At 46.3% G+C, this 16,675-nt stretch overlaps 1 protein-coding gene across 1 annotated transcript in view; it reads left to right on the plus strand.

The window, feature by feature from the left end:
• Positions 1-16,675, plus strand: part of mocos (molybdenum cofactor sulfurase) — a 421,047-nt gene that overhangs the window by 343,567 nt on the left and 60,805 nt on the right. Inside the window, exons 9-10 of the mRNA XM_072508890.1 lie at positions 4,808-4,970; positions 15,139-15,226. Coding sequence (XP_072364991.1) covers positions 4,808-4,970; positions 15,139-15,226 — 251 coding nt within the window. The remainder of the gene's footprint in view (positions 1-4,807; positions 4,971-15,138; positions 15,227-16,675) is intronic.

Raw genomic sequence — 16,675 nt, forward strand, 5'->3', positions numbered from 1 at the left:
TTTGTGGAAACTCAAAGAAATTGTGTAAATAAGATTTACACTATTTCTCCATATTTTCCATGGCTTGATCTGTGAACAAGAGATCAGTGGAATCCCTGAAGGAAATCATGAGCCTGTCCCCATGGAAGAACCAAATCCTTTGTGGAATAAGATTTTATTTAAATTAGAAGTCACTCCTGTTATCATTTATCTTGTGCTAATAAAACAGTATTTGCCAGAGGTTTGGTTTTGGGAATCAGAAGGTAACAGTGAAGCTTTCTTTTCTTCATTTTTTGATCTGACATTTTGAATTAGTATGTTTTTATCATCAAAGCTGTTTTTGAAAGAGAACTGCTTTGAAGTTGTCTCTGGGATGTAACAGAAGTAAAAATAATTCCATTTGAAAGCGGTATTGAAGTGATTGAACATAGCCTCAAATGGAAGCCTCAAATAAATGAATTTCAATGTTTAATGTGTTCTGAAAAAAATGTAGAAAGGTGCAGGGCAAATGACACATATTTATTATATTAATAAGTGCCATGGGGCGAAATTCTCCCCCAACGGCGCGATGTCCGCCGACTGGCGCCAAAAACGGCGCCAATCAGACGGGCATCGCGCCGACCCAAAGGTGCGGAATGCTCCGCATCTTTGGGGGCCGAGCCCCAACATTGAGGGGCTAGGCCGGCGCCGGAGGGATTTCCGCCCCGCCAGCTGGCGGAAATGGCGTTTGTTGCCCCGCCAGCTGGCGGAAATGGCGTTTGATGCCCCGCCAGCTGGTGCGGAAATGCGGCGCATGCACGGGAGCGTCAGCGGCCGCCGACAGTTTCCCGTGCATGCGCAGTGGGGAGAGTCTCTTCCGCCTCCACCATGGTGGAGGCCGTGGCGGAGGCGGAAGGGAAAGAGTGCCCCCACGGCACAGGCCCGCCCTCGGATCGGTGGGCCCCGATCGCGGGCCAGGCCACTGTGGGGGCACCTCCCGGGGTCAGATCGCCCCGCGCCCCCCCCAGGACCCCGGAGCCCGCCCACGCCGCCTGGTCCCGCCGGTAAATACCAGCTTTGATTTACGCCGGCGGGACAGGCAATTTCTGGGCGGGACTTCGGCCCATTCGGGCCGGAGAATTGAGCGGGAGGTCCCGCCAACCGGCGCGGCCCGATTCCCGCCCCCGCCCAATCTCCGATACCAGAGACTTCGGCGGGGGCGGGTTTCACGGCGGCCAACGGCCATTCCCCGACCCGGCGGGGGGTCGGAGAATGACGCCCATGAAGTGAACACATTTCAAAATCTTCAAAAAATATCCTTCCCATATCAGAGTGAAATTCCTTTACTAATAAAAACCTGCTTTGTCATAATTGATGTATCCCAAAATTAGGTATTTTGGCTCAGGGTATCTACTATGCTAAGGCATTTAGGTGACTAGATCCTGGTGATCAAATTAATATTTATATTGGGTATTGGCTTTTAGCCCCCACAATAACAGTATTTAACGGTTGAATTGGTGAAAGTGAAGGAAAATCAGCAGGTCCCGCAGTCAGGTTCCCCCCGCCTGCCATTATAACATCAAACCTAATCTGCAGGCATTGGCATGCAAGTGGGAACTTGTTCCACAGCACTGTTTTTCACAGAGCGAATTGCAGATCTGTCTTTTTCTTCTCCATCTCGTCTTAGGCAGTCCCTCAGGGTCGAGAATGACTTGCTTCTACTCCAGGGACGTGGATTCTGCGGTCGCTGGGTAGTCCGATCCTGGATCCGCAGACTCTGCCACAGGTTTGGCAGGTGGTGTTTGATGAGGTAGTGGGTGGGATGCTTTGGATTCTGCGCTCTCCTTCCGCTGTTTACACTTGGCCTCTGCGTGGTCCACCCTTTGCCACTCAAGGTGATTGGCACCTTCGCGAATGCTTCTTCGCCAGTTTTTGCATGCTAAAGCAATGAATTCCCACGTGTCAATGGGGATGTTACATTTATTCAAGGGGGCTTTCAGCATGCTTTGTAGCATTTCCTCTGCCCTCCTAGTGATCACTTGCCATTGCGAGCTCGGAGTAGAGCACTTGTTTCTGGAGTCTTGTGTCGGACATGCGGGCAATGTGGCCCGCCCATCGCAGCTGGTTGAGCGTGACCAATATCAAGACTGGGGATATTGGCCTGGGAGAGGACTCTCACGTTGGTACAACTATCCTGCCAGTGGGTTTTGCAGGATTTTGCAGAGGCAGTGTTGCTGATATCTCTCCAGGTATTGAGGTGTCTGCTGTACATTGTCCATGTTTCTGTTGCATACAGAAGGGCGGGGACCACGACTTGCCTGTGGACCATGAACCTGCTGCTAAATTTGAGGTCTCGGTCTTCGAACACTCTGTTCCTCAGACGTCCGAAAACTGCACTGGCACATTGGAGTCGATGCTGGATTTAATTGCCAATGTCTGCTCGCGCTGAGGGGAGGCTCCTGAGGTGTGGGAAATTATCCACTTTGTCCAGGGGCTCACCGTGGATCTTGATGGTCGGGGGCAGTTTTTTGTGGCAGGAGTGAGTTGATGGAGGACCTTTGTCTTCTGGATGTTCAGTCTGAGGCCCATTCTCTCACATACCTCGGTGAATGTGTTGATGATGGTTTTTAGCTCCGCCTCTGAGTGTGTGCTCACACAGGTGTCGTCTCTGGCCCTCACTGCGCTGCTCTTTTAATGTTTCCCGTCTCTCCGATCAGAGACGTGTAAAAACTACCATCAAACAACTGCAGCACAGGACTGGCATTATTTGGGTGGAATCTTGTCTTCTTAAACAATTTCCAGGTCCTGACCCTGCATTTCCTCTCCGTTTCATTTTCAACCTGAGCCCAACCTCTGTGATAGTCAAGATCACCTACTTCCCTTCCCCCACAAGCATCGCCCCTGACACCCAATGGCTTTTTTGGCTACACCTTGGTGCAGGCTAGAAACTAATCATCTGCAAGTTCACGGTCCACTAAATTCACACGAAATAGTTACAGCGGCCCTATATCACTGCACTGCTGCATTTTCCAAACTATGTAATCTTTCCTGCAGATTAAAAAGTTATCTTTTTTCTGGCAGCTAGTTTGTATATTGAGTACAAGTCCTTTGAAGATGTGTGTGGGCCAAGAATGGTGTGAGGAGTGAGTAAGATGACTTCTGTTCACATTTTAATTTGTTGTAAAAGAGAGGGAAGTTAAATAAAAAGCTGCTATCAGTAAAAGGGATCATGAACTTATTGGATTGTTGTACTAAAAGTCCAGTTGATGTCACTAATTATCCTTTAGGTAAGTGTGACGACTGGGAGATGGTAAGAAATTGGATCGAAGATATAGTAGGCAATTTAGGGGTTAACAGCCTGAGGGTAAAACTGCTAGCACTGAGTCAGAGGTGTAACCCACACCTGGCCTGAGTTACATTGTCCCATGTAGCACAATCAATTACTCACGAGACGAGAAGAGATGAAGTCAATCGAAGGCTTTATTAAGCAGACTTGTTCCCCAGCAGCTCAGTTACAGAATGCGGCAGCTGGGAAAACCCGGGTTCTTATACTCCGCCTTACTGGGTGGCGCCAGCAGGCGGCAGATCCAATCAGGACCCAGTGTCTGTCTGCCAATAGCCTCTCGGCATCACAGGGTACCGTACTACCCCTAATACGTACCACCACATCCCATTCAGACTTAAACTTGTTAATGGCAGTAAACAGGGTACCCCTGTTCAGCCGGGGTGATTTACTCAAGATCCATTGACCTCCAGGACACTCTAGTTTGAACAGCCATTAGCTTGCGACAGCCTGATGGCCACTTTTGTCCGTAAGTTGGAGGTTACTTTCATATTCATAGGTAGGCCCTGTTCTTTTGTGTAAACGGGAGTGAGTAATTATAAAGTCCAGATAGCGATGATGAGTTCAAGTCTGGATATGTCTGGATGGAACCATCTTTGAGGGGTTCGCGGAGTTCAGGGGCGTCATTCTCCGCCGGCGGGAGTCTCCGTTTTGCCGGCGCCCGGGGGTTTCCCGACGGCGTGGGGCTGCCCCACAATGGGAAACCCCATTGACCGGCCGGTGTTACGGAGACTCCCGCCGGCCGGTCGGGGCAGAAATGTGGCGAGGCGTGTAGGAGAATTTCGCCCAAGAGATCTAAGAATCCTGTTCGAACATGTGGGAGGAAGAAGGATTTGGGGAACGATTGGGAGAGGCCATGAAAAGACTGCCACAGAGACAGGCTTTTGGCCAGAGTCTGAAGGAGCTTCACAAACAGCGTGAATATCTTCTATAATGCAAGTATTATTTCTGTATTGCTGAGTAAATGGAGTTGAGAGCTGTATGTTTATTCTATGTGCTGTTAATGGGAAATTGTGTCTTAGGGTTAAGAGATACATGTAAGCTGTTCTTGTTAGGTTCAAAGCCCTATGCTGTCACTCCTGGAGCGAATCCGTCTTTCCGCACAATCTTAAAAAAAAATTTAAAGTTGCAATTCTGGCCCAGTATCTTAGCCGTTGTCTGGCATCCGTAACAAAAGTAAATCTGCTATCCTCACCCAATCTGGCCAATATATGAGTAAAGTCCCACATCAATGTGGTTGACTCTTAACTGCTTTCTGAAATAGTCTGGTAAGTCACTCAGTAGCCAATTAGGAAAGGTCAATACATGTCAAATTTACCTGAACTATCTACAATCCCTAGAATTTTAAATTGTAGGTGACCTACAATTAAATTACAGAGCAGTTTATTTCACTGAGGATAATGTATATGCAAGAATCAGTTCTGCTTTGATGTATATACCGTGATTTCTTAGCAAGCTGTTCACAATGTGCAAGATAAGATTGTGACCTGTTCTATTGCTTTGCAGGTTAAGAAGTGGCCCATTGGAAAGCAAGGCTTACTATATGACCGTAACTGGATGATCGTCAACCAAAATGGTGTCTGTCTCAGTCAAAAGCAGGAGCCCAGACTTTGCTTGATTCATCCACACATTGACCTAGATCAAGGGATCATGACCATCATTGCTGAAGGTTAGTAAAACCATCAGGTCCAAGAGGCATCAATATTAAAAATGGTTATAAACATAAGACCATTTTATTAGAAAAGACAATTTAAATGCTCCAGGTCACTCCATTGCTTCGACGTTTTTTTGGATGAGGTACCTCTCAGCTGCATGTAAAAGATTCCCTAGCAATATATATCCCGCAGTCACCATCACAAATAAACAGATTATCTGGCCATTATAACAGTGTTGTTTCTAGAAGCTTGCTGTGTTCAAATTGGCTGCCATGTTTCCTACATTATATCAATGACAACACGTCAAAAGGACTTAATTCGCTTCAAATGCTTCGATCTGTCTAGTGGTCATGAAATGCGGCATATACATGATAGCCTTTTTTTCTTCTTTTAAATTTTTTGTGCTCAAAATAATGATATCAGCAGTGGAGAATAAAATACATTTTCACAGAACTCCATTTCCCTCACAGTGACAGTAAACATGTCAGGAATGGTATGATTCGTCCAAACCTAGCTGGCCGAGAGAATTAAGGCTTTCGAAGGTTATTCATGCGGGGTTGTAATGAATTTATATTGTTAATTGGATTTCCGGTGACGACGTGTAGGAAGTCACACGTCGGGTGCTCCTGCTCGAGGCCCTGATTTTTGGAGTTTAATGCCCGGTTCCAGGGACAGTTTTTGAATAAGTTGGTTCAGGAAGGCATAAGGAAGGTGGGAATGTCAAAGACCAGAAAAAAGCCACTGGGAAGAAGGGGGCGAGCGAAAGTTCGCTGTCGAGTGAATGAGTCAGCCCAGCAGTAGGAAAGATGGCGGTGGCGGGATCGCTGGATGGGGCGCGCCCTTCACAGTGGAACTCTGACTGAGGTGATGGCTGGAGAAGTTGAGAGGCAGTTGGCCAAGCATATGGAGGTGATGCTGAAGGAGATGACGGTTGCGATGAAGGAGATGGTGGAGGAGGCAATGGCCCCGGTGAAGGCGGCGGTGTTGAAGACATCGGCTGAGATACGGGAGCAAGGAGAGAAATTAAAGGGAGTGGAGGAAGCTCTGACGGAGCACAGTGACCAATTCACCTCGATGGATGAAGAGCTGCGGAGGGTGGTGAAGGCCAACAAAGGACTCAGAGCAAGGTGAAGGACCTGGAGAATAGGTCGAGGTGACAGAATGTAAGAATAGTGGACTTGCCTGAATGGGTGGAGGACCAGAGGCCAACTGAGTACTTCACAAAGATGTTGGCAGAGTTGTTGGGGGAGGGGGAAGAACCCTCCCGGTATGACCTGGACAGGGCTCATCGGCCACTCAGGCCCAAGCCAAAGGCAAACGAGCCAACAAGGGCAGTCATAATGTGTTTCCCCAAGTTCGATGTTGAAGGAGAAGGTCCTGAGTTGGGCGAAGCAAAGGCGTGAGGTGAAGTGGGAAGGAGTTGATATTCATATACACCAGAACTTAACTGTGGAGCTGGTGAGAAGGCGGGCGGCCTTCAGTCAGGTAAAGGCAGCACTCTTCAGCAACGGTGTGAGGTTTGGCATGATCTACCTGCCGAAGCTGAGGGTGATCTATAACTCAAGAGTTTTCTATTTTGAGACGGTGGAGATGGTGGAGGCCTTGTGAAGGCCGAAGGACTGAGGTTGAAATTAGAAGGGACTGGGACTTGGATTCAGACTGAAGGGAGGGGGGTTAAACATTGGGTACAGCCTTATCTCTTGTTTCAGGATGTTTATCTGTTTTGTATTTGTGGAACAGTTGGGGGTTTGGTTTTTGGGTTGGTTGATGGGTAAGGGTAGTGTACCCTTGCCATGGGCTACAGTGGGTATGAGAATATTGGGCTTTGGGGTTATAGCGGTTTTCTGGGGCACAGTTTTTGTGCACTGATTATGTTTGAATGTCTTTGTTTTCAGTGATTGGGTCATGGGGGAGGGGATTGGGAGGAGGATGGGCCTGGGCAGGGGCCTCCACATTAACAAGCAAAAGTTGGTTCATGAACAGGAGGGGAGGGCCCACGGTCATTGGAACCTGGTCAAGCACGTTCCGATGGGTTTGGGAGGTGTGAAAGGTGGGGGGATGGGATCGATACTGGGAGAGGTGTTTTCAAGAGGAAGTGGAGGGGGGGGATTCTGGGAGAGGAAGGGGTTTGATGGTAACAAAGGGATGGGGCGGGTCAGGCTTGATGGGCAGAGCCTGGGTTACGATGATGGCGGATAGGAGGGGCTAGGAGGGGAATGAGAGGCCCCCGATCAGAATAGTAATGTGGAATGTGAGGGTGTTAGGGGGACTGGTGAAGAGGTCGAGGATATTTGCACATTTAAAAAGTTTAAAGGACGACGTGGTGATGCTGCAGGAGACCCATCTGAGGATGAAGGATCAGGTGAGGCTTAGGAAGGGCTGGGTGAGCCACGTTTTCCATTTGGGGTTCAGTAGTAGGGCTCGGGATATAGCGGTGTTGGTGGGCAAGAGGATGAGGTTTCAGATGGAGGAGGTGGTGGCGGACCGGGGGGGGGGGGGGGGGGGGGGGGGGCAGGTACGTGATTGTGACAGGCGCATTACAGGGGAGGTTAGAGGTGCTGGCGAGCGTGAATGGCCCCAACTGGGACGATCCGGGCTTTGTGAAGAGGGTGCTCAGTGCCATTCCGGATTTGGATACCCACGAGTTAATAGTGGAGGGGATTGGAATATGGTGCAGGAGCCAAAGGTGGACAGGTCTCAGCCACACTAGCTGGCCGAGTCAGTGTGGGCGGAGGCGCTGGCTGGGCTCATAAAGAGATGGGAGGAGTGGACCCGTTGAGGTTTTTGCATCACGGGAACAGGAGGATTAGTTTTTCTCTCCGGCACATAAAGTGTACTTGAGAATAGACCTTTTCATGGTGGTTATTGGCCGGAGTCAAAAGGTCGGAGCATTCAGCTGTATTGATTTCGGACCATGCGCCACATTAAGATGCTAAGACCTCCTGGGATGGCGAAGGCTCTGTTGTGCTTCATGGGGCAGATGGGGGGAGATACCCTTGGAGATTTTTATGCCCGGGGAGAAGGATTTTTCGTTCTTCTCTCAGGTCCGCAAGGCCTATTCTAAGATTGACTTTTTTGTAGTCCGTAGGTCCTTGCTGCCGGGGGTAGTGGAGTTGGGATACTCAGCAATGGTGATCTCTGATCACGCCTCATACTTTGTCAGCAATGGTGATCTCTGATCACGTCCCGCACTATGTAGACATGATGGTTGGCTTGGGTCCCACTCAGTGCCCCCTTTGGAGGTTTGATACTTCCTGTTGGCAGATAAAACTTTTTACAAGAGCATCTCCTCTGTCATCGATGAATATTTGAGCTTTAATAGGAGTAGGGAGATTTTCCCTTCAATGTTATGGGAGGCGTTGAAGGTGGTCGTTAGAGGGAAATCCCCTTTAAAGCACATATGAAAAAGATGAAAGGGCAGAGAGGCAGAGGTTTGCGGCTGCCATCTTAGAGGTGGCCCATCAATGCTCGGTCAATCAGACACCGGAATTGTTGGCTAGCAGAAAGAAGCTACAGGTGGAGTTTGTGCTTATACCTGTGGACAAGGTGGTGCACTTGCTGCGACGTTCACGGGGGTCTCTCTATGAACACGGGGAGAAGATCAGTCACATGCTGGCACATCAGCTGAAACAGCAGGCAACCTCTAGGGATATTGTGCAAGTCAGGGATGGGGGTGGTAGACTGGTCTCCACCCCAATCAAGGTTAATAGGGCGTTCAAAGCGTTCTATCGGAACCTGTACGAGTCGGAAACCCTGGAGGATGAATCCTTAATGTCCAAGTTGTTCGACGGTCTGACCTTCCTGGCAGTGGAGCAGGAGGAGAGGGAGGAATTGGAAGCTCCTCTAACTCTAGCGACAACACTTTGATATTGAAGAAGGATAAAGACCCAATGGGAATGTGGGTCGTACTGCCCCATCTCTTTGTTGAATGCAGATGCAGAGTTGCTAGCAAAGGTATTGGCTCATGGAATCCTGCCTCCTGGGAAAATTTCAGAAGAACAGACAGGATTTATCAAGGGGAGATAACTGGTGGCCAATGTCCGGAATCTGCGCAAGGTAATTCTGTCCACCCCACTACATCCCTTAAAACGGAGGTGATTATTTCTCTGGATGCAGAAAAAGCATTTGATTGGGTGGAATGGAGCTATTTATTTGAGGTCTTGGGCAGGTTTGGCTTTGGGCCGAGGTTTATATCCTGGATCCGGCTTTTGTAAAGAGCCCCCACTGCCATTGTCTATACAAATGATTTAAACTCAAAATACTTCTGACTGGAAAGAGACACGAGACAGGAATGTCCATTGTCTCCTCTACTGTTTGCACTGGCTATTGAACCTCAGGCTAACACACTGAGGTCATCCACAAAGTGGAGGGGAATAGATGGAGGGGGCAGGGAGCTTTGGGTGTCCTTATATGCTGATGACCTGTTACTGTATGTGACAGACCCTCTCATCAATGCAGAGGAAATAATGAAACTGCTCGAGAGTTTTGGCTCCTTTTCAGGGTACAGATTGAACCTGGGTAAAAGCAAATGTTTTCTGGTGTCACGTGAGAGTACCCTTTAAGAAATGAGTGTTTAAGAAATGTACCTTTAAGAAATGGAGCTGCTCATGTTACTGGAGTGATGTCAGAGTGTGGGTGGAGCGGAGCCCTACTTCTGCTTTTTTTAGTTTCAGTTTGAGAGAGCTTGGGTGTGTCTGTGAGCTGCACTGCTGTTGATCTCTGCCATGAAGGACTATCTCTTAATCATTGGGTGAATTCAGAAGAATTATAAATGTTTTCAGTCTTGAATGTAAACCCTAATGTGCTCCTGTTTGAAGGTTTGTTAAGCCTTTTGGATGTTAAACGGACAGCATACAGGTTATTTAGTGTTGCATTCTTTGGGGGGTGTATTTGATTTACTGGTTGCTAAGATATTCACTGTTTGTTTTAAAAAGGTTAACTTGAGTTCATAGAATAAACATTGTTTTGTTTTAAAAAAAACACTGGTCCATTTTCTGCTATACCACACCTGTAGAGTGAGCCGTGTGCACCCCATACCACAATCTATTAGAAGTTGTGGGTCAGGTGAACTCCATGATGCACTTTGGGATTCTCTAAACCCTGACCCATAACACTGGTGAATCACCCAGGGAGGGGAGCCGACCTGAGGAAATTACCTTTGCACTTGACCAGGTCCAACTTTCATTGTCTGAGAGTCCAGGTGGCCCATGACTGAGCCTCGTTACAAAAACTAAATTTTAGGGTCCTAGTTAGAGCGGTGAAGGAAGGCCTGAAATGATGGGATAGCTTCCCCCTGACTTTGGCTGGGAGGATCCGATTGAGTAAAAGAAAAAAATTATTCCAAGATTTCTGTTTTTGTTTTCGTGCCTTCCAGTTTTCCTTTCAAAGTCTTTTTTTACAGATGTTAATAAGATGATCTCATCTTTTATTTGGGAGGGTAGGACCCCACGGATTCGTAGTTTTTTTTTACAAAGGAATAGACAATCAGGTGACCTTGCGTACCCAACCTGTTATATTATTATTGGGCGGTGAATATTGAAAAAGTGACATAGAGGGACGGAGTCCATTTGGGGGAAAATGGAGACAAATGACTGTACAGGTACCAGCTGGAGGGCGTTGGTTACGACTTCCTTTCCGTTTTCCCCAACTTTTGGGTCTCCTTCTTCAGCATCAGGTCGGGCATTCTTCAAGTCGATTTGGAGCCATGTCCTTTGGTGGCTATTTTGGGGATCTCAAACTTGCCAGAGTTACAGTCAGGGGCGAAGGCAGATGCTCTTGCCTTTGCCTCCTTGATAGCCCGTGGGCGAATCTTGTTTGGCTGGAGGTCCTCGTCCCCACCCAGTGCAGCAGCTTTGCTCAGCAACCTGATGGAACTTTTACACACAGAAAAAAATCAAGTACCTAATGAGAGGGTCGGCTGAAGGATTCTACCTCAGCTGGCAGCCGTTTATTTCCTTTTTCAGTGAGTTGGTCACTATCAAATGTTAGGGAGGGAGGAAAGGCATTGGAGATTGGTTGTTGCTTCTTTTGGGTTGGGGGGTGGATGAGAAGATTGGAACACTGTTACTGTTGTACATAAATGGTTGTTTTGGTGTTATTCTGGAAAATTGTTAACAAATAATAGATTTTTAAAATTGGGGAATGGGTTTGGTGGCGGAGGATACTTTTGGATAGTGTAAGAATCTGGTTGAATATTTTATATGTTTGTAAACTGAAAATTTGAATCAATATATATATTTTTTAATGATATTATCTAAGGTCATGTACCTTATTTCTATTTGTGTACAAAGAACAAAGAAAAGTACAGCACAGGAACAAGCCCTTCGGCCCTCCAAGCCTGCGCCGACCATGCTGCCTGTCTAAACTAAAATCTTCTACACTTCCTGGGTCCGTATCCCTCTATTCCCATACTATTCATGTATTGTCAAGGTGCCCCTTAAACATCACTATTGTCCCTGCTTCCACCACCTCCTCCAGCAGCGAGGTCCAGGTACCTACTACCCTCTGTGCAAGAAATATGCCTCGCACATCTCCTTTGAACCTTGCCCCTCGCACCTTAAACCTATGCCCCCTCATAATTGACCCCTCGACCCCGGGAAAAAGTCTCTGACTATCCACTCTGTCTATGCCCCTCATAATTTTGTAGACCTCTATCAGGTCGCCCCTCAACCTTCTTCGTTCCAGTGAGAACAAACCAAGTTTATTCAACCTCTCCTCATAGCTAATGCCCTCCATACCAGGCAACAACCTGGTAAAACTTTTCTGCACCCTCTCTAAAGCCTCCACATCCTTCTGGTAGTGTGGAGACCAGAATTGAACACTATACTCCAAGTGTGGCCTAACTAAGGTTCTATACAGCTGCAACATGATTTGCCAATTTTTATACTCAATGCCCTGGCAATGAAGGCAAGCATGTCGTATGCCTTCTTGACTACCTTCTCCACCTGTGTTGCCTCTTTCAGTGACCTGAGGACCTGTACACCAAGATCTCTCTGAGTTTCAATACCCTTGAGGGTTCTACTATTCACTGTATATTCCCTACCTGTATTCGATCTTCCAAAATGCATCACCTCACATTTGTCCGAATTAAACTCCATCTCACCACCCAAGTCTCCAAACGATCTAAATCCTGCTGTATCTTCTGACAGTCTTCATCGCTATCTGCAATTCCACCAACCTTTGTGTCGTCCGCAAACTTACTAATCAGACCAGTTACATTTTCCTCCAAATCATTTATATATACTACGAACAGCAAAGGTCCCAGCACTGATCCCTGCGGAACACCACTAGTCACAGCCCTCCAATCCGAAAAGCACCCTTCCATTGCTACTCTCTGCCTTCTATGACCTAGCCAGTTCTGTATCCATCTTGCCAGCTCACCTCTGATCCCATGTGACTTCACCTTTTGTACCAGTCTGCCATGAGGGACCTTGTCAAAGGCCTTACTGAAGTCCATATAGACAACATCCACTGCCCTACCTGCATTAATCATCTGTGACCTTCTCGAAAAACTCTTATCAAGTTAGTGAGACACAACCTCCCCTTCACAAAACCGTGCTGCCTCTCGCTAATACCCTTTGGAAGTTAATGCAATCTCAATTAGAGGGGTGCAGTGCTCTGACTGTGAGATGTGGCAGTCCGGGAGGCTTCCAGCGTCCCGGAAAGCTACATCTGCAGAAAGTGCACCCAACTGGAGCTCCTCATGGACCGCATGGTTCGGTTGGAGCAGCAGTTGGATGCACTTAGGAGCATGCAGGTGGTGGAAAGCGTCATAGATAGCAGTTATATAAATGTGGCACAAAGTACAGTGAATCTTCTACCATACACCCAAGGGAAGATTGCATGCAGCGTGATGTTGTGAAGTGCATACAGAAAATAGTTTCTGGAACATTTAGCTTCTGGTTAATAATTAACTAAACAAAATACTATTCCACAGCCACTTGAGCAGATTGTATAATTGAAAATGAGCTTCTACTGAAAGCTGCAAAGGGCAGCTTTGGAAGCCATTGCTTCCAAATGGGAGTAATCCCGAGATTACAACCCTTGAGGTCCTGTCTTTTAACTTTCTGCTTAGCTCCCTGAACTCCTGCTGCAGAACTCATCCCCCTTCCTGCCTATGTCAATCATACCAATATGTACAACGACCTCTGCCTGTTTGCCCTCCCCCTTCAGGATGTCCGCTACCCGTTCTGAGACATCCTGGACCCTGGCACCAGGGAGGCAACATATCATCCTGGAGTCTCTTTCACGTCCACAGAAGCGCCTATTTGTGCCCCTGACTATAGAGTTCCCTATGACTATTGCTCTTCTGCGCTTTGACGCTCCCTGCTGAACATCAGAGCCAGCCGTGGTGCCACTGCTCTGGCTGCTGCTGTTTTCTCCTGATAGGCTATTCCCCCCGACAGTATCCAAAGGGGTATACCTGTTCGAGAGGGGGACAACCACAGGTGATTCCTGCACTGATTGCCTGCCCCTTCTGGTGGTCACCCATTTCTCTGCCTGCACCTTGGATGTGACCACATTTATATAACTGCTATCTATGACGCTTTCCACCACCTGCATGCTCCTAAGTGCATCCAACTGCTGCTCCAACCGAACTATGCGGTCCATGAGGAGCTCCAGTTGGGTGCACTTTCTGCAGATGTAGCTTTCCGGGATGCTGGAAGCCTCCCGGACTGCCACATCTCACAGTCAGAGCACTGCACCCGTCTAATTGAGATTGCATTAATTAATTAGTAAATTAAATTTAAAAATAAATGAAAAAAAAAGTTACTGTTAACTATACGTTTCCTAGCACTGGATTTCTACTATAAATGTGAAAGCTAAATACAGTACTCTCCGATCTCTGGCTTCGATACCCCTCTAAATTATGATTAATTAATTAATTAATTATGTTTAATTAGTTTAACAATGTTTAATTTTTACATTTTACATTTATTGCAGATTCCCTATCAGCCAACCAGGTCACAGCTTTCTCGTGATGTCACTTTTCAGTTTCCCCCCCGCCCCTCCAGTCAGATCACTCAGAATAGCAGAATATCTATCACTTACCTGTTCCCAAGCTGCTCCCCGGCTCTCTCTGTCTCACTCCCGAATTCGAATTAACTAAACAAAATACTATTCCACAGCCACTTGAGCAGATTGTATAATTGAAAATGAGCTTCTACTGAAAGCTGCAAAGTGCAAAGAGAACTCCCAGGGTTAGTAACTGGTAATTAGTGAATGTCAATCACAAGTGGAACCTTTGTTTTTCTGTAGAAGTGGACAACTGCTCTCCAGGGCATGCTACAGAACACCACCGGCATTTCTTCCAGACTAAAGGACTAAAGGACCAAGACCAAATAAAACCTTTTAATTGAATGAAAACTAATATAGATTTTTATATTCCTATTAGATTTGAAATTAGAGGAAGATTATTCTCAGACAGAATTCCAGCTGTGCATGGTGGAACATGTATAATTTTTTTAATTGCCACAAAAAAAATAGTAGCCAGGAAAAATGGGCAAGGAATGAGTCATGTTCACGGCAGACAATGTTTAAAAAATGTTGTCACCCACAGGGCAAAAATCCAAATTATGGACAGTTGTGATAATACTGATGGCACAAAGTACAGTGAATCTTCTACCATACACCCAAGGGAAGATTGCATGCAGCGTGATGTTGTGAAGTGCATACAGAAAATAGTTTCTGGAACATTTAGCTTCTGGTTAATAGCACATCAGTCACCTTGTCATTTTCAATTTGCTCTGTTGTTCTGCTGGGATCAGGAATCTCCAGGCTTTGCTTTGGCCATGGAGAAGACATTTAAAGGTAGATGTTCTGTGCCCTTGAATGCAGCAACGTATCTCACAAACCCTCCAGAATACATCGGAGCATTGAGGGTAGCTAGCCCATGAATGTGCGTGTTCCTGACATGCAAAGCACCTTCATTTGAAAAATGTACCTTTTAATGTTTCCTGAAGATGAGAATAGTGTCTCTCAACAATCCTGCCAGACTTCAAATTAAGCATTCTCAAAGACAGGAAATACGTTGTACCTTCATTTTGAGCCAAAAAGCATAATGAGTTTGATGAGGGAAGAGTCTAGTTAATTTGTAGACAGTGCCAAAACTGCATTCAGAGTGACTGGAAGATGGATTCTGACTTACTAAATGCTAATGGTTAGTTTACTTCAATCCCTCAGGAATGGATCCCATAATTATGTCTCTAGAAGAAGAAGATGGAAAACAATTTCCACTTCAATTCTGTCAAACCAAAGTCTGTGGAGATAGGTGAGTATCTCAGAAAGCTTACAAATGTGCCATTGTTTTCTGCATTTACACCATTTACTTTTGCAACCAAGCCTGAATAGTCACAAAGGATAAACAAAGATGAACTACCATTGGATTAATTGAACTGGAGGCAACAAATTAAAATTTGACACAGCACAATGTAAGCTTCTTTAATGAAAATGGAGAAGGCCTTTTTAGTGCTCTGTGCTAGAATCTCTTTTATTTTTTATTTATGTAAATTGTTACAGACAGAAGGGCGATTAATTTAAACAGAAATGTGTTTATGATTTCCCCTGTTATAAATGGTGGCATATTTTCCACGATCCTTCAGTTTGGAATGACCCCACAGCGAACTCGAGATAAGGACAAAAAGAGGGTTGGTTTATTTTACACACATAGAAAATGTTGGAAGAGGTTTCACAGCCTTTTGCATTCATAAAATATATGAGGGAAAAGGAAAAGAAAGGGGTACAGGGCAAGAACTACGATAAAATAAGAGTTATGGTTTCACATGAGCCCTGAATCTGGAATCAAAAGTCCATTGGTGTATTCCTTCAGAGGTTAGCAGGCTGAAACTTTACAGGGTGATCCATCTTCCCAGAACTAGCACTTCCACGCTGGAAGAAGAAACACCGAGATAAATTAAACATTTAGGCACCAGTGCAGGAGTTCCAATATTCCAGTCGTTCACAGCATAGATGAGGGCCAGGCAATTTACCTGGACAGAGCTCTTTCTGCTGCTACCTGTTAGGTGGTAAAATGGTAGGCTGCCTGGGTTCAGTTCCACACAGCACTATTACAGATTCTAGCACCTTGGGGAGGTCATGTGACATACGTCCCACTTCTCCTCATGGGTTTTGGGCAAGGGATGTATTTTCCCAGGCCTAGAATCTTTAGAGGTTTAACAGAGGAGTCAGGGTGCCATTTGTCCTTGCAGACATATTGTCCCTGTGGCCAGATCACTGCCTTAGAAATGTAATGGGAGGTTGTGCATGTAGCGCACATACTACCACAGTGCATTTCTTTAAAATTTGGTTCTTTACAGTCACAGGGGCATTGACGCTTCTTTAAACAGAATGAGGTGCCCTGCTGGCTTTCTGAAGGCTAGAAATCTCTCTGGTATGAGTCATGGGTAGTCAGGTATGTCAGAGCCTTTGTCCATTTTTAAAATAAAATCATTTTATAGTATAGGCAGGTTAACATAGATATATATTTTCCTTTCCGTCTTCTGGTCAGGATACAAATGGTTTCGAAATATGCTCAAGGTGAAGTTTGCTGATGATGCCAAATTTGGAGGTATATCTAACTGAAAAATGCAAGGCACTGCGGGACGACACAGAGTGGTTAGTGGAATAGGCAGGCAGGATAGTTACAGTCCAAATAAGAGAGGTGTAGAGTAATGCATTTTGAAACAAAAACATTGGAACAGGGCCCTAGATTCTGTGGGGT

Source organism: Scyliorhinus torazame, chromosome 6 (genome assembly GCF_047496885.1).
Source record: "Scyliorhinus torazame isolate Kashiwa2021f chromosome 6, sScyTor2.1, whole genome shotgun sequence".
Classification (NCBI taxonomy): domain Eukaryota; kingdom Metazoa; phylum Chordata; class Chondrichthyes; order Carcharhiniformes; family Scyliorhinidae; genus Scyliorhinus; species Scyliorhinus torazame.